Raw genomic sequence first — 18,426 nt, 5'->3', positions numbered from 1 at the left:
TAAATGAAGTGAGGATAGATCCGCGCTACATGTTAAAATTATAGATTCAAGTCAGACAGAAAGGTTTGATTTTAAATTCATGGATCTGAGATCCTACTTAGATCACCGTGAATCTAAGATCCCTTGGTGAAACAAACATGCCCTTAAAGGGACACCCTTGAAGGCGCATATTTATAATTTCCTTGTACCATGTTAGCAACCACCGAACAATACAATTAGTTCATTAATTGTTTTTAATTTATATAAAACACAAACTGTGACCATCAACTACGAGCGAAGTATTAGTTAACATAATTTTAAATGTTTTGAAGACTGGTGGTTGTGTTAAAAAAAAATTACTGAACATATTAGCTGTTCCTAGATCTTTAGGAAGAGCAATAATTCCACCAATTTAGAGGCAACATGCACTCTTAAAGATTGCCACAGCAAGAACATTGTAGTGCCGGAAATATGGCCCAACAAACTGAGCAATGCATGCTCAGGCTTGGTTCATTAGCGTATTTATTTGCTTGAACTTGGGTCACGCTAAAAAATGTATGTGTGTGAACATGCGCGTACGGATATTTATTTTATCTTATGACAAAAAAATGGAAAATCCTTAAAGAGGAAAACCCTGGGGAGCCTCAGCGCGTTTCATAAAGAAACCATGGAAAACTCGGGCACCATAATGCAATGCTGAGAATTGATCCAGAAAGAAGAAATCCCCTTAATGATGAACATAGCCTGTGCAGCCAACAAGACCGCCAGTCTGGTCTGGTGATCATTAATGTTTGGGTTTGTGCAGCCAACAAGCCCAAACACGCACTCTTCATACTCCGACTTGGAAGTCCTACAGCCAGCCCACGTCCAGTTCATTAGCTTGCAGAACCAAGTTGAGACGAGGTGAATCAATTTCAGCCATGAACTTGCTCTGTGGAATTGAAGCTCTGATTAGAAGTCCAAACCATCCTCAACCATTCAAGGTTAGACCTCATACATACATCCTTGGACAGGATAGTATGATCCCATACATGGTATCTTGTGGAACGTCCCCAACAGGCAGATGGCTGGCTAACAGGATTCCTCTCAATAGAAGTTCCCCTTCTTCTGGATCTTCAGCATCTTCAACTTCATTATCTTCATCATCATCAGGGTCATCAGGATCCAACCCCTGACAAAACAGATTTGATTAGCAGACAGAAGTTACTTGACAACATCAAGCAGCAGGGATGTGGTATAAACCTTCATTTGCTTCTCCATACGTAGCAGACCTTTTTTCGCAGCCTCATTATGTTGGTTTATCCTGACATAGAAATTCAACCAAAAGTAACAAACAACTCTAAAGGAGAGAAAGCTTTACATTATATAATATATATATATATATATATATATATATATATATATATATATATATATATATATATATCAGCAAATAAGGCAGAGAAACAATGTCTTACGCAGTGTTGCAATTGTATAGAAGAAATTTTCAAGTGTTTGATGTTAGGTCAGAAATAAGTACTTACTACAATCTCACTGATTCAATAAATAAAATCAAACAGGATGATCAAACATTTTCCACCAAGACCCCCGAATCCGTTCCAGGAGGGTAGTATCAAACCTAATTTTCTTATTTGCAAGATCGAAGATCCTCTTTCTATGAGACAAGGAGAGTACCTTAATGCTTCTTCATAATGGGATAATGCTTCTGTCAGCATATTACTTGCAGCAAATACTTGTGCCAGCTTGGTGTGGAGAGAATCATCTGCCCAGTTTTTGAGGTACCTTTGAAGGAGAGAGATGGCATCTCCATTTCGTCCCTCAATGACATGGAGATCAGCTAAGGATAAGACAGCTCCAAGGTAACCAGACTCCAACTCAAGTGCTGATTCATAAAACTTCCTTGCCTTGAAAAAAACAGCAATTGCTGAATTACGTGAAAGGACTACAGGACTAGAATTCCAGTAAAATGCCTAATATATGTGAATCTTAACTAAAACAGACTATCAACCAAGGAGATGCAGGGAAAGGTATATGATCATGGAACAGATGGGAAATTCTTATAGAACAATGCATCGCCAACAAGTGAGAAGTTGCTTCCAGTTCCTAAAGCTAGAAACTGTTCCCAAAGCAGCTAATAATGGTCCTAAATGCAATTTACATCCTCCCACTGAAAACCCTATCCAGCCACAATTTTGCCAAGCTATTTTAGGCTAGGAACAACTAAGGTTAGTCCCAGTGCAACCCTTTCCAGGGTGGATATATACCAGATACAGAATTAGCTAGGTCTGTCCTAAATAGCAACAAGCAGGCGATGTACATAATACATACATTACAGAGACACTTACATACAAGTGCATTAATTTCAATTATCTGATCTTTTTCAAGTTCGATGGTATAGGATGACAGGTCCAAAGAACAAGTTGGTTTTTTCTTCTTCTGAAAATAAAGCTTCTCAACTTGAAAAATAGTTGTCATCCACCTCTTCATGGAGTCGATTTCACATGTGGCAACTTGTGAGCAATTTGAATTGACTGACTAATCCATGATGGTGCTTATAATGCTCATATTTCTCAATACCCACTATCATTATCCCAATGTAAGACCTAGCATTTTCAAGCTTTTCTCTGAATCCAATCACATAGATGAACTTAGAATGTCTACTGTTTAAAAATGCTAAAACCAAAACATATCATGATTTTTCAACGTACAGGACAGATCCACAAGGCGAAAAAAGTTAAGACCAGTAATTTTTAAAACCTTACATACTTCAATCTACACATCAAAGCCAAAAAAATTTGATGTATAGAACAGATTTCCACCAGCTGAAATATTCCTCTTTGTTATGATTCCAACAACGTAGAAAGATGAAATCCCAAATCTCCATTCTGCATTGACATAGTGATACAAACAATTCAAACATGTTTATGAAGAATATGAGTCAATTAGTTGCTCCTACCAATAATTGACAATGCAACAAAATGCAGATATTAATGGTAAAATTTAGAACTACAGATCGTTTAAATCAGAAAAAAACGAGCACTTGGCGGATGTGTCCAAAGTTTACCTTTTCTCTTCCACCAGAATGACTTGCATGTACATCACCAACCAATGTCAAAGCTTTGGCAGATTGAGGCACGGCCTTCATTGCCTCCCGAGCAGCATAAAGTGCATCCTTTGCCTTGGAAAGTGTCAAATAAGATTGAACCAACCCTGGAAAGATTTAGTACCATCTAAGTTTCGAGATAAAGGTAACTACCCTAGCATGACACATCAAAATTTTTACAGGGAGAATGCTGTAAACATGCCTTGATAGGAGCGAAGATCAGGCCTCAACTCTTGTGCTGCTCTGAAAGCTCCATCTGCTTCTTCTCGTTTGTTCAATGATAAACATAAATTACCCTAGAATGAATTCATAAGTTTAGATGTAAGTAAATTCATGTTCAGGTAAGATTCAGACAAAGAAACAAGGCATGCTAGACCTTCATAATGTACCCAGGTACATTTCTGTCATCAATCCGGAGGCTCTGATTGGAAATGGTAGACATATAAAAACAAATCAGCAACAATATTTAGCAAAAGTCAAACATCCGAGGCAGCAATCTACATTAATGCTAACCTTCTCTGCATAAGATAAAGCTCGACCTTTATCATCATTCCTATCCCACAGCACTGACAATATTGATCCTCTTGCTGGATCAATATTTAGCAATTCATGCAACAACCTGTTTAGCTTGGAGTTATCTGATTTTGTCTTTAAAAGCATTGGGTACTCATCCATGTATGTAACAACATATGGATCAACCGCACGAGCCTGCACATATCCTCAACATTTAAAACAATTCATATATATCTGCAGAAATGCTAGTACATGAAGAATGATGGATGACACCTTCTCAAAACCCAATATTGCTTCATCACTTCTTCCCATGAGAGCTTCAACCTTCATAGGAAATTGGTATAATGTCAATGACACAATGTGCCAAAAACTACTACAAAGGTGTGAACAACAAAGAAGAGAGACATCCTTTTCTATGCTACTCCTTCCCTGGATGACCCAAGTCATGCTCAAGAGATGTCAGTTGAAGGTACTCAGGCAGAGGATGGAAATGAAGAATTACCCATTGCCCTCAAAAAGGGTGTCAGATCATGTACTTAACACCCTATTGGTAACTTCATATCATATTCTAGACTGAGCAAGGAATACAATTGTTTTGTATCATCTCTTTCTTTGGTTGTGATTCCCAAGACTGTGGTTGAGCCTATGGAAGCCTTGAACATAAACAAGACTTAGGAGGTGGTAAAGATTCATAAAGCGGCTCATCTGGTAGGATCCAAGTGGGTTTACACTATTAAGTATAAGCTAGATGAGAATGTAGACAGATACAAAGCTCGACTTGTTGCCATGGGTTCAGGCAGAAATATGAAATTGATTACTTGGAGACTTTTGCTCCCATTGTGAATATGAAGACTGTCAGTGTCATTATCTCCTTAGCAGTGATAAAGGAGTGGAAGGTGTACCAACTTGATGTCAAGAACGCATTTTTCACTGGAGACCTTGAAGAGGAATTATATATATGTATGCCTCCAGGATATGAGGAAACTGAAAAATGTTGCAAGGTAAGGAAAGCTTTGTATGGGCTTAAGCAATCCCCTCGAGCGTGGTTTGAACGACTTAGACTCGTAATGAGACAATATGGATATCATCAAGGGAATGAAGATCATACACTTTTTATAAAGAGGAATGAGCAAAAAGTCACCTTTCTGTTAGTATATGTTGATGATATGATTGTCACAGGTGATGATGAAGATGAAATAACTAAGTTAAAGAAACTGTTGGCGATCGAGTTCGATATCAAAGACCTTGGTAAGTTAAAATATTTCCTTGGCATTGAAATTGCTAGGTCTGGTACTAGCCTTGTGTTAAATCAACAGAAGTACACTATAGATTTGTTAAAGGAGATCGGAAAACTGGGGTGTAGACCTGCTTTTGCTCCTCTAGATGTTGGGCACAAGCTGGGTCTTAGAGATGAGGAACGTTTTTGTGAAGAGGCCAAGGGGAGATATCAACGTCTTGTGGGGAAGTTGATTTATCTTACTCTCACTAGACCTGATATCACATTCACTATGAATGTGATGAGTCAGTTCATGCATGCTCTCACTGATACTCACTTGAAGGCTGTCGATAGGATCTTGTGCTACTTGAAGAGGAATCTTGGCAAAGGTCTCTTGTATGTTAAGTAAGACACTCTTGGGATTGAAGGTATAGGAGGTCCACCTCTAGCTACTGTATCTATTTGGGAGGGAATCTCGTAGTGTGGAGGAGTAAGAGGCAAGATGTTTATTTTTGTTCCAGTGCTGAAGCAGAATACAAAGCAGTTGCTATAGAAGTTTTTGAGCTTCTGTGGCTGAAAGTATTGTTGACTGATATTGGTATAAAGATTGAAGGACCAATAAAGATGTACTACGATAACAAGTCAGCTATCATCTTGGCCAACAACTCTGTGTTACATGACAGAACAAAACATGTTGAGATTGACCGTCATTTCATTCGAGAGAGAATTGATGCTAAAGAACTTGTTCTTCCTTATATGAAATCTGAAGACCAGATAGCTGATGTTCTGACCAAAGCTTTGTCTTCTACTTCATTTGAGAGAAACGTATCCAAGTTGGGCATGTTTTATCTGTATGCCCAACTTGAAGGGGAGTGTTGATGAATTTAGTTGTTTCGGATCTGGGTCTGGACCCGATCCGCTTTGTAATGTTGTTGGGTTCTATTTATACCCTTGTAATCATTTTTCAGGGTTAATGGAAGTTTATGAGAGAGAGAATGTTTGGTTACTAGTGGGCACCAGTCTTCCTCACCTGTGGTTTTTCCCCTTTAGTTGAGGGGTTTTCCATGTTACATCTATGTGCTACTTGCTTTTACCGTTTCTAATGGCCTTTTATCTACAACAAGTATGTTTCCATGATTTACATTACTGTCAAACCTAGTCTATTCATAACCAACCCTAGTCACATGAAAAAAGCGGGGGAAGGAAAACAAGAAAGTGAGGTGTTATGCTCAGGTCTGAACCCATATAAGAAAGCAAAGAAGTGAGATTCATCTATTTAGGCATGCCTCCCTATATAAATTTCCCTTAGCATTTAGCACAGGTTGAGTCAACTGCTTCCAAACAAAATGATCAGAAAAATATGCTTGCATTTTGCACCGTTGGCAAAACAACAAATTCCCTTTTATATATATATATATATATATATATATATACATATATATATATGAGAAATTGAAGCCAACCAATTGCCAGATCACTAAATGATTAAAAAGGTTTCTGAAAACACCATCCTACAGGAGCATAAGAAAGGGTTTATGGTATAATGATGGTTTATGATGTTTTTAAGTTTTTAACAATGGTTTTGGTGTCTATCACAACTTTAATGTTTAAACTTTAAAGCATTGAAGAAAAAAATGCGTTTATCTTGAAAAAAAATGCAATAAATTAAATTGCCATTTAAAATTTTAAAAAAATGTGTTTCCTTTTAAAAAACATTAAGAATGAAAAAAAACGCGTTCTTAACGTGTTTTGTTTCACTTTTTTTTTCATTTTTTTAATGCCAAACAGTTTTTTTTATTTTCTATTTTTTACTTATTGCAAATCTACTTACCTTTTGATGTTTGTGTTATTAGTTTCTCACTTATTTTATTTTTTATTTATTTTTAATTTTTAAAAATTTACCATATGTTTCCTGTTTTTTCAAGCTCGCCGTATTATAGCCGAGCTTTGCGAACTTATTTTCATCATGGGGGAGGAATGTGACCTTCAGTTGAAGTAGTACAATAAAATACTCTTCCTCACACCATAATTTCATGTGTTATTTTCCTTTATCTTTTATTTTTAATGAAAGATATCTTCTAAGATCTTTTACTAAATCAACCACTTAACAAGAAGACAATCAGCATATTCTTTTTTCCTTTTTTCCTTTTAATAAGAGAGGATATTCATCCATATATATGAAGTATACAGCCGCATTTTTCTCTAATTTAGCTCCACATTCATATATATATGAGCAAGATTCTGATTCTGATATACTTAAATATTCGATTAGGTTTGGTTTTGAACCAAAACTGTATAGCTCACACCCTTATACTTTGAAAATCATCCAAATTCGAACTTGGATTTAATGTGAAGGTAAAAGTCATATTCAAATTCGAATGCAATCTTTTTCCTTTTTTATTTTAACCCGAGTCTGAATCGGAACATGTGAATATTTGGGAAAATAGATATGGTCAGGGGCAGAGCTAGGATTTTCTTCAAGGCAGGCCGGCAGTCCGACCTCTGGATCCGGGAGGGCCAAACTGAATTCTAATATAAAAAATACATTACATAATTAAAAAATATTATTTTTTTTCAATGTAAAAAAAAAATCATTGGCTAAGGTGGGGCCATGGCGTACTCCGCCCCCGGATATGGTTAAGAATGTATCTTATTTAAATCAGTAATCAACCATTTCCTTTTTGTTTGTGACTCGAAAAGACCACCAATATATACATATATATAAAAAGCTTCAAGTAAATGCATGAAAATGATCATTTACAACCTTAAAACTAAAAAAATATGTATTTGCCTTATCATACTAGTGATGTCCATAGATTGGATTCAAATAGGATATTCAAAACTCTTTGAAAAAAAAAAGTCGAAAAAAAATTAACATTTGATTAAGAAATCAGATCAGGTATGAATTTAAGACTTAATGTATGGTCAGATTTGGATTCAAATGCAATTTCAAATAACTATTTAATTGGATTTAGATTCCAATTTAATTTCAGGTTAATAACCTTTATCCAATATTCATGTTTTTCGAAAGTAGGTTCTTAACATATCATAGCACAATTCAGATTGGATTTTATGTCAAAAAGTCAGCTTCTAATTCTGATATAAAAACAAGAGATGAATTCCAAGTTGGATCCAGATTGGATAGAGTTCGATCCCAATATAATATAAACTTTTCCCTTTTCATATTATACTTGGACATATGAACATCCAATAATTGTGATGTAATAAAGGTACATCCGATTCAAATCCACTCCGTTGGTGTCCCTATCTTCTTTCCTAATTCTGGCCATATTTCTCTTTTCATATTATATTCTGAGACATATGAACATCTAATATCACAATGTAATAAAGGTACATCCGATTCAAATCCGCTCCGTTGGTGTCCCTATCTCCTTTTTTTATAAGTCTAAGAACCATGATTTTTTTTTCATGAAAAGGGCGAATTATAGTTATAAAATTTTGACACGCCCCAAAATAACATTTTTAAAATTTTTTATATAAGGTTAATGATTTTTTTTTTAAATTTACATGTGAAATTTTAAAAAGAAAATGAGGGGAGGCCAGGGCCCCTTCCGCCTCCCCTTGTTCTGCTCTTTCGACCCCTCTGAAGGACAGGACAAAATGAGGAAACATTCCCCCTCCCTTTATCTTTTTTTTACAAAAATATCATAGGTCATTTTCATAAATTTATTAAATTAGGGATCCAAACATAATAGCTCTCCAAGAAAGTTGAAGTGGACCATCTCTATCTTGTGGGTGCTACCTGTGGAGCTCAATCCAAGAAGATGGGGGGTCTCCCTTCTCCCTCAATTCTTTCTCCCTCAATTCTCCCAATCATTTTGGCACTTTGGCTCTTCTTCCAGGGCTCTCACCAAATCAGCAGGAATGATTTCCCATCGGACTTCGTATTTGGTGCTGGAACCTCAGCTTTTCAGGTAGCTCTCTCCTATTTTTATCCACTTGATCGTCGTTCGTCTTGGTAGCTCTGCGGACGCTACCCTTCTTTCTTTTTAATTTCTTCTTGCACTACGCCGGAGCTCCGGCGAACTGGCCTCTGGCTTTTCTGGCGCCATGCCGGAACTCCGGCATTAAAAAGGGAAAGGAGAATGAGAAAGTTAGGGTTGTCAATGGATGCAGGTTGAAGGTGCTGTATCGGAGGATGGGAGGAGCCCGTGCATTTGGGACACTTTTACTCATGCTGGTAGGATTCAGATGATGCATCTCAGAAAGAAGGGAAAGTATAGTTTCCCTTTGTTAATCACAATTTTGTTCTCTTTACAATTCACTTTGTTAATTGGCAGTGACAAGATTTATATATTAAAGACCCAATCTAATAATCCAGACCAATTAACAGTAAAAGAGGATTTTTCCTTTTATCAAGTCAAAAATGCAATTAAATGAGGAAAATCGTAATTAGAAATATCTGGAGTTCCTATTATTTATTAGAAACTCCAGATATTTCTCATTACATATATGCACGATTCGTAGTATGAAGAGCAGAAAATATTGATTGAAATATGGGTTGCTGTTGTGTGGACAAGATTCGTTTACTTACTTTTCAAGTAAGATATGATTTTTGGGAGGTAGAGATTGAGCAGTGTTGTGCGTGGCAGGGAAAATGGCGGACAAAAGTACAGCCGATGTAGCTTCTGATCAATACCACAAATACAAGGTATGGCTCAAAGCTCTTGCCTATATATATATATATATATCAAGGTATGGCTCAAAGCTTTTGCCTATATATATGTATATATATATATATATATATATATACACTGTTATATAACAATATATATATATATATGTAACAATATATATATATATATTGTTATATGTATATATATTTATAATCACATATAAGAACTATAGAAATTCAACAGGAGGATGTGAAGCTCATGAGTGACATAGGCCTAGACGCATACAGGCTATCAATCTCCTGGTCAAGGCTCATACCAGGTGAACCACTCACCTTGTCTATTCCACAAAAGCAATTATTTTGCTAAAATATTGGTAGAAAAAATTTGTGCAAAATTGTCATCGTATTGAAACTGCAGGAGGAAGAGGAGCAGTGAATCCCAGAGGCTTGCAATATTACAATAATCTTATCAATGAACTTACTAGAAATGGTAACATCCAGAACGATGTTTTTTTTCTCTATCTAAGATTCAGCCACAGGCATCCTTTCTGGGCTCTCTCTCTCTCTCTCTATATATATATATATATATATATATATATATATATATATATATATATATATCAATGCATTAATCTTCAAACATATATAGAATCTATTCTTGCATCTTTCCCCTCCATGCATATATAACCACCTCCTTCAAAATGCAACCAGGAATTCAGCCTCATGTTACTCTTCACCATCTAGACCTCCCTCAAGCACTTCATGATGAATATGGAGGATGGCTGAGCCCTAAGATTGTGTACTACTCTCTCAACTTCTATAATCTCAATCTCTCTCTCTCTCTCTCTCTCTCTCTCTCTCTCTCTATATATATATATATATATATATATATATATATATATATATATATATATATATATATATATATATATATATATATATATATATATATATATTATATAGGAGGATGTTGATAGTATTGAGAAACGTTGAACTTGGGATTAGAAGTGCCATTATGGAGGCTAACTACTCTGATACTATGTAGGGAGGACTTCACAGCATACGCAGATGTATGCTTCCGGGAATTTGGAGACAGAGTGTCCTACTGGAGCACCATCAATGAGGCCAATGTATTCGCAGTCGGCGGGTATGATACCGGAATGATCGCGCCTGGCCGCTGCTCCAACCCCTTTGGCCGCAACTGCACTGCCGGAAACTCCTCAGTGGAGCCTTACATTGTTGCACACCATGAGTTGCTGGCTCATGCAGCAGTTGCCAAGCTCTATAGGGAAAAATATAAGGTCAGTCTGAGTCAACAATCACACAGATGGAGTGAATAAGATTTTTTTCACAAGTGGCAACTCATATTTTTCAAAAGTTTTATCGGGGGCACAGTGAAATTTGTATAAATTTTATTAAATAAAATTTTTATTTTTCAGAGGCACCAGTAGGTGTGAGTATTGGCCCATACAAACCAACAAAAAATGCTTATTTTCATATTAATATTTGAACGCATTTTTTCTCATTTACATATTATAACAACAGTTAAAAAATTAACATTTTATAGCTAGTACCCCTTAACAGGGGTTGAGCCAAGGTGGGGCTCACATAGACCCTGGCTCCACCTCAAATTTTTTTTAAAGAAAAATTTCATGTAAAATTTAAAAATGACATGTTTATATAAAATTTAGAAATGATATTTTATACAAAAATTTTGAAAAAATGATATTTCGGCCCTAGTAAAAATTTAGAAACTTAATTCAACCGCTCTCATGAAACATTTCTGGCTCCACCCACATAAATTTTGGGCTCTGTTCTTGCAAGTATCATATATTTGCTAGATCTGTATTCGATAAAGTTGGTTGGATTGGTGAAGCCTAGATCTGACCAAGAGTCGGACCCATTTAAATCTATATCTATGGATTATATGCCCCCAAGGAGCCAAGTAATGGGTAAGATGTATTTTTGCAGGCCAAACAAAATGGTTGGATTGGTATCGCGATCTATGCCTTCTGGTTCTCTCCTTATTCAAATTCAACGGAAGACGTCGCCGCAACACAAAGAGCCCTTGATTTCATGTTTGGATGGTAAATATATGCGCATAATTACAACATTGTCCCACGTTCACATGCATTTATAACACAATAATATGAAATTTTGTAATGTTCAAGGCGTTTATATTGCAGTACAAATGTAATATAGCAATTCAAGTGTCAGAATATTCTTACAAAATCAATCGTCATTTATATATACGGATTCAGGATTGTCATTGTTTCATTAACAGTAATCTGCATATTTAGTGGCTTCCTATATATAAAAATTTATATACATATGATGTCGCAGACGTTTAAAAATTAAAAATCTGTTGTTAAAAGCATCATGAATCATTGTTGAAAATACCATCGGTTATTGTTGTAATACCAAAAAGACTAGGGTGTTATATATATATATATATATATATATATATATAATAACTAACACATCATGAAAACATACACATATAAAACATTTGTCTGCTGCTTGGGTTCGTTTTGAGTCGGTATTTATACATACACACACACACAAAATGCACTTGACTTTGTTTTATGAAACTAAAAGGTTCATGCTTGCGCTACTCATGATCGAGTTGACTTAATGGCACAAGGATTCTGCACCCATTGATTCATGGGGACTACCCGGAGTCAATGAAGAAGCATGTGGGCTCAAGGCTGCCGAGCTTAAACCGAACCCAGGTGGACCAAGTCAAGGGCTCAATAGACTTTATTGGGCTGAACCACTACAGCACAGTGTATGTGAAGGATCAAGCCAACAGCCCAGACAGTCAGAGAGACTGGGGTACAGATATGTCTGCCCAATTGATACGTTAGTTTCTAACATAAGCCAACATTACAGAATTATTTCAGCTTAATACAATTAATTCATATATTTATTTAATTTCATCTTTTGTGCAGTATTTCCTGATAACTCAAGTTCTGAGGTGAGATCACAAAATAGCCTCCTGCTCTTATATTTCTTGTTTTTGCAAAGTAGTTCCTGTCTTATGACTTGTATTACAAAATAATGTCACTCCCGAGCCCGGTTCGTAGTCCAACGGATCCCAACTTGCCTTTTAGTAGTTTCAGTTTTAAGCCCAAAAAGGTTAGAAACCAGTATAACCAATCATTTTAACAACCTTCTTTATAAAATCTTGAAGATATCATAGAATATTAAACACATGACTAAACTTTTAGGGTGTTATAATTCACACCTTGAACCATGCCCTGATACCATTGTAACGACCCAACCCACTTCAGGGCTCGGGTCCTTAGTCTGACACATCCCAAACGCCCCCTAACAGTTTCCTTTTTAATACCAAAAAGACTAGGAACAAAAACCACCAATCATTTTAACAACCTCCTTTATAAACCATTGAAGATCTCTGATAATCTTCAATATACGACCAAACTTTTGGAGTGTTCCATGTCTCATTTTGCAAATGCCGACATATGATTTTATGCCATGATAGTTTTTTAAGAGAAATTCATAAATGGGTAGGGAATGTTTTGCCAAAAAAATTGAACTTTTCCCCATACAGAAAGAAAATAGTGACTAACTTTGGGTGATTTGGTTCAGTTTTCCTTGTTCGACTTGCCAGTAAGACCATGGGGCTTGAAATGCTCATTGGAGTACATCAAGATAGCTTATGACAATCATCCTGTCTTTATTCATGAAAATGGTAAGATTTATTTACATGGTATCTTTCTATTGGGATTGCAAATGAGAAATTTGAAATGATTCGATATTGGACTTGGATCTCAAATATAAGTAGTTGGATCGATAAGGAGATTCTCATGAAATTACCAACAAAGCTTGGATATGGTATAAGATTTTCTACTCCAAATCCGTGAGAAATTAAATCTGATTTTTGTGGACATGTAAACATCCAAATATAAATGGTAGGATTCACTTAGTTTCCGACAGCAAAAACAAATTGAGAGGGAAAAAGATTCTTAAACTTTTGCATCCCCAATCTAAAGTGCAAGAGTGAATGTTTTTTGAAATTATAGTTTTTTTCTTGTTATTTCGCCATAAGTTAAGCAGTTTTTTTGTAAAATTTGTAAGTCACAGAGGTCCGACTCCCCAACGAGGATGATATAGAAAAAAACCATATGAAGAAGTCCCTTTGCCAACCCCTTGGAGCTCAATTAATTCTAATTAACTCACGTTCTTATGATTCTTTATCAAAAAATAGAATCTGATTTCGTAGATGACAGGTTTCGGAACACCGCCGGACGTCGGACTGAACGATACCGAACGCGTGGATTACTTGAATGCGTATCTTGAGAGCTTACTTGCTGCAGTAAGGTATAAACTGGCTTTTATGAAGCTTTTATATATTTTTTTCTTTAGTTATGCTGAAAAAAATATATAATCAAGTAAATAATATTAAATATTTTTTTAAGGAGCTGTTTGTTTGCCAACAATAACAATTTATTATCCTTTCGTGTTCTATGAATCTGCTTCGATTTTCAAGACAGATTCATGAAATAATAACAAATTGTTCCCATTGCCGAACAACTTGTCTAAGATAGAGTGTTTGGTTAAAAATTTCTCAAACTTTAGATGCTCATGCCGAATCATTGAATCATCTGATATATAATGTACAACCATACTTGAATCTATAGTTGACAAAGATATTGACATGCGATCATCCACAACCTATATGAGAGACTACAATTACTCTCTGACAAGAAAAAAATAAACTAAATACTTATTACATATAGGGTTGCACATCGAGTCAAGATAATTCAGATTCAACTCGAACTCAAGCTCGACTTGTTCTGAATGAGACTTTTTATGTTTGAATTGTTAGAGGAGTTTAGTTTGAGTTGTAAGAACTTGACTTGTTTAAACTCGATCACCTCAATTCAACCACATAAACCAGTCTCGAATGAGAGAATTCTATTGCTAATTTTTTTTAGGGGACATTTGGATGTAGAATATACGTGCATTATTTCTTTAGATTTTATGTAAGATGGTTGTTCAGTGTAGTTGAATTAATTAAAAGAAACAAACTTAACGAGTTAAACTATTTAAAAGAAATGAGGTAGGTTAAGTGAACATAAACGAGTCGAGCTTGAGCTTAATGCTCTATTGTCAAGTGAAGTTCGAGCGTGTTGTATGGAGCTTGATTCAAGTTCAAGCTTGCACCTTTTTGAGTCAAGTCGAGCCGAGCTGGCCTAGCTTGAGCTCGACTTGGCTTATGTGTAACCCTAATTACAATATGACCTTGGAGACTACTGACAATTATTTATATAATTTTCACTACTAAGCTTTTATATTGTTTGCAATGTATGGTTTAAAATTATCTTCTTCTTTTTTTGTCTCTCTCTCTCTTCAGAAATGGATCAAATGCAAGAGGGTACTTTGTGTGGTCCTTGATTGATGTGTTTGAGGTTCTGGGTGGGTATGAGGTGAGCTATGGGCTGTATGAAGTGGACTTCAAAGATAAAGCCCTTCCAAGGTCTCCAAAGCTCTCTGCTCATTGGTACTCCAACTTCCTCAAGAGGAACCACACCAGCAGCATCAAAGGGCAGCCTCTTCAATCTCATTTCACACAGTAGTATTTTGCAAATTAATTGTAATTAAATATCAAAAAACATGTATTATTTTATCTCTTTTTATCTCCTCCCTCTTTTTATTTCATATTACTTACTCAAAGATATAAGTTGTCAGATCAATTAAAGTTACATGTTAGTTTTCCTGCCAATATACTTTGTTGTTCTCTTGGCAACTTAAAACAGTGTTAGGACATGTACCTGAAAAGTTGCAAGTTATTGAGTATACATACATCTCTCTCTCTCTCTCTCTCTCTCTCTCTAACCAAGTGATGGGTAGCACAACTGGTTGGGTTGGATGGCATGTTGTAGCTGCGTCCTTAGTTTGAATGAAGAAGGGTGCTATCTTAGCCTGGGCATTGGGCCAGCCGGACACTTAAAACCCGAGCCCGAGTCCGGTTCGATTAAATTAAAAAATATATTTTTAATATAAAATAATATATAAATATAATTAATCGTAATAAAATGTTCTAATTATAGATAAAAATTGACAAAATGTATATTAAAAAAGTATTATCGAGCCCACCCGGGTTTATTGGGCCCACCGGGCCGGCCGGATCCAATAACCCTTTTTTCGAACCCTTATTGCAATATTTTTTGTTTTCAAGAAATGGATCAAAGCTATGAGCAACTTCCTAAAGAACAACGCTTTATAGCTTACAAACTCTAATATCATCGTTATTAGACTGAAAGTTTACGAGCCCTAACTTTTATTAGATGGAAAAATTCTTGATTTAAAAATATGATCATGTAAAGTTTATTTTTAACATTTTTCGTCTGTGCATCATGTGTCTGTAAATTATTTTTTAAAGCTACGCAGGTTTTTTTTAGTAATTTCTTAAACATTAAGATGTGGCCTGCAAAACGCATAAAAAGCAAAAAAACTTGCTTACAAGTTTCTGGTTAAAAAGGGTCAAAAAGTGCTCAACAGGAAGACAGGGAAGCCTGTTCCTTGCCCCACCCCACTGTAACACCATATGTCCCTGCTGCTCCTGGCTGTGGGGCAGCATGGCACACACACATATATATATATATATAGTGTGTGTGTATGTTTTGGATGAGAGAGACTGCTCAAAAAAGGGTTGCGGATATATATATATATATAGTGTGCGTGTGTATGTTTTGGATGTGGGAGACTGCTCAAGAAAAGGGTTGTGGATATATATATATAAAAGTAGGTAAACCCCTAGGGGTCCTTTGATTACAAGAACGTTATGTGAGTGTCTTGTGAATGTGCCTAAAAAATTGGCTAATATTCATAGGACACTTATAGAGTCTCATTGCTGCCAAACAATTATTATATTGTTATTGTCATATAAATTTGTTCAAAAAAATAAGATAGATTCATGGAACACTTGTTATGGTATTATATGTATTTGTCTTGTTTTTTGGGTTTTGTTCACGAGACAATAACAAAGTGTTGGTATTACCAAACAACCCCTTAGGTATCAGATCAATATTATGTCGTTAGTATTTTTTTTATAATGTAGAAACAAAAATGAGAAAAAGTTGTTAACTAACATTAGATTGTTAAAGTACCGCATTTTTTTTTTATTGTTTTTTTTTAATTTATCCATTTTTTGAATTAAATGATAACTATGATTATCCAGAGTCACTCAGCTCACTGGTGAAATTTGTCCTTTACGATGGATAGATATACAGGCTTTCATGAGTGAACTGGCGATAACTAAAGTCACTATTGCTCACTATAGTGCATTATAATAACATGTTAATAGAGATGGAAATGGTTGTGATCAATATGAAAACTATATGAACTTTGTATGCATCATCGAACCGATTTGATTATGTATTTACATGATGTTGCATGTCACGGGCTCACTTTTTTCGGCCCATGCGGTCCGGCATCAAAGATCACAAGAAAATGAAGAGATGCTCTTGTAATGGGCATAGATCACATTATTCGCATTAATAAAGAGGTTTGAAAGAAAGCTCAACTTTATTCGCACTAACATAGGATGGCCGAGACCTTTGGAAACGTAAACTTTTTTGAAAAATATGAATTTTAAGTTATGGCCGCTGCCCTCCTCCCTTTACTATTATTTCCTTCCAGCCTCGGCAGCCTTCTCCTAGAAAAAGTTAAAAGTGTAGGTTGCTTTTCGTAAAATCTATGTCAAAAATAAATGTAAAACAAAATAATGGGACAATTATATATATTTGTACCAAACATTGAAAGCACTTTTTGACTATCTTTTGCTACCAGCTTGTCATAATTAAAGCGAAAATGAAATGTGAGACTTTAGAACCGACCCTTCATAAAGATTCAATCACCCAAGGAAAGGGACCGGCTTTGAGCAATCAGACAAAAAAAAAAAAAAATCATATGTTTCTTGAAGAGTGGTTTTAGATGTGATATTTTCTTTTGTTTATTATGCAAACTTTGTTTGTATTCTTTTGACTTCGTGCTTGTGTTTGATTCTTTATAAATCTCGGACATGAAAGAATCTCAAATCTAGTTGAAAGCCACAGTTGTATCGAACAGTGAATTTCAACTTTTATCCTCATGGGGATTTCAAATCCACATTTAATGTAAAATGTGTGGATTTGAAATCCAGTGGATCGAAAGCAACCTAACTACCGCAAATTAGTTTTCTTTCGTTAAATTTGTTGACCAATTTTTCTCTCTCTTTTTTATGAAAAGACACAGTAGTACTAAGAGCAGTGTTGAAAAAAATCAGTTTGTGCTCGGGCTACTGATTTGCCATTTCATCTGAATCGACGAATTTATTACGAAACTTATTTGGTGTAAAATAAATGAGAAAAAATTAAAAAATAAGTAGTATTTCAAGTTAATTTTGTCGACTAATTTTTCTGTTTCACACGAATGCCTGTGAGAGAGTGAGTGGGAAGTGTTGTAAAAATCAGTTTATGAACAGAATCCAATCATCCCATATGTCCACTGGGTAAAAAAATCATTTTAAACCAAACAAATGAAAAAATATATATAACGACAATTAAAAAAAACATTAAAATATTTTATAAACATAAACAAAAATTTACGTTTAACGCTCATGGATCAATCAAAGATCCATTACATCGATAGATTGTTTATTGAAATCTAAACAATGGAAAATCCATTGATGTAGTAGATTTGAGAACAAGGATCTGAAATAAGAGGTTAACAAACGTAGCCTTTCCTGTTTCTTGGCCGTCGCATCTTCATCAATTAACTCATGCCGATACGTACAGTCACTAACAACGCTGGTTGAGAGTTCAAAGGACTAATCTGCACGATTATTGCTCAAAATATTCGTGTGAATATGGTTATTAACAAGAACACGCCACCTTCAGCCGCTTGAATTCTTGGTTACTTTTCTGTGGCTGCCTGCCTTGTTGAATATTCGAGCTATCGAGTAAGATTCCA

General features: G+C 35.4%; 2 protein-coding genes across 3 annotated transcripts; one reads left to right on the top strand and one right to left on the bottom strand.

Moving 5' to 3' along the window:
- Positions 1-795: 795 nt before the first annotated feature.
- Positions 796-3,925, bottom strand: LOC116255275 (anaphase-promoting complex subunit 7-like). The gene is made up of 8 exons (XM_031631050.2): positions 3,848-3,925; positions 3,596-3,790; positions 3,459-3,503; positions 3,285-3,378; positions 3,044-3,189; positions 1,654-1,883; positions 1,222-1,282; positions 796-1,150 (listed from the first exon to the last, which is right to left on the bottom strand). The coding sequence occupies exons 1-8, from the start codon at positions 3,923-3,925 to the stop codon at positions 971-973; spliced, it is 1,029 nt and encodes a 342-aa protein (XP_031486910.1). The 3' UTR covers positions 796-970.
- Positions 3,926-8,538: 4,613 nt separating this feature from the next.
- On the top strand, positions 8,539-15,212 carry LOC116254622 (beta-glucosidase 22-like). 2 transcript variants are annotated; one of them, XM_031630124.2, is made up of 13 exons: positions 8,539-8,746; positions 8,949-9,012; positions 9,425-9,483; positions 9,692-9,767; positions 9,866-9,937; positions 10,159-10,246; positions 10,493-10,748; positions 11,419-11,534; positions 12,092-12,309; positions 12,399-12,424; positions 13,060-13,162; positions 13,701-13,791; positions 14,828-15,212. In XM_031630124.2, exons 1-13 carry the CDS (start codon positions 8,597-8,599, stop codon positions 15,048-15,050), a joined length of 1,542 nt encoding a protein of 513 aa, XP_031485984.1. In that variant the 5' UTR covers positions 8,539-8,596; the 3' UTR covers positions 15,051-15,212. The 2 variants fall into 2 exon arrangements, with proteins under 2 accessions (XP_031485984.1, XP_031485985.1); XM_031630125.2 differs by lacking the exons at positions 8,539-8,746; positions 8,949-9,012 and having other exon boundaries at positions 9,433-9,483; positions 9,681-9,767.
- The last annotated feature ends 3,214 nt before the right edge of the window (positions 15,213-18,426 follow it).

Source organism: Nymphaea colorata, chromosome 5 (assembly GCF_008831285.2).
Source record: "Nymphaea colorata isolate Beijing-Zhang1983 chromosome 5, ASM883128v2, whole genome shotgun sequence".
Lineage (NCBI taxonomy): Eukaryota > Viridiplantae > Streptophyta > Magnoliopsida > Nymphaeales > Nymphaeaceae > Nymphaea > Nymphaea colorata.
This window is presented reverse-complemented; position numbering and strand designations above follow the sequence as displayed.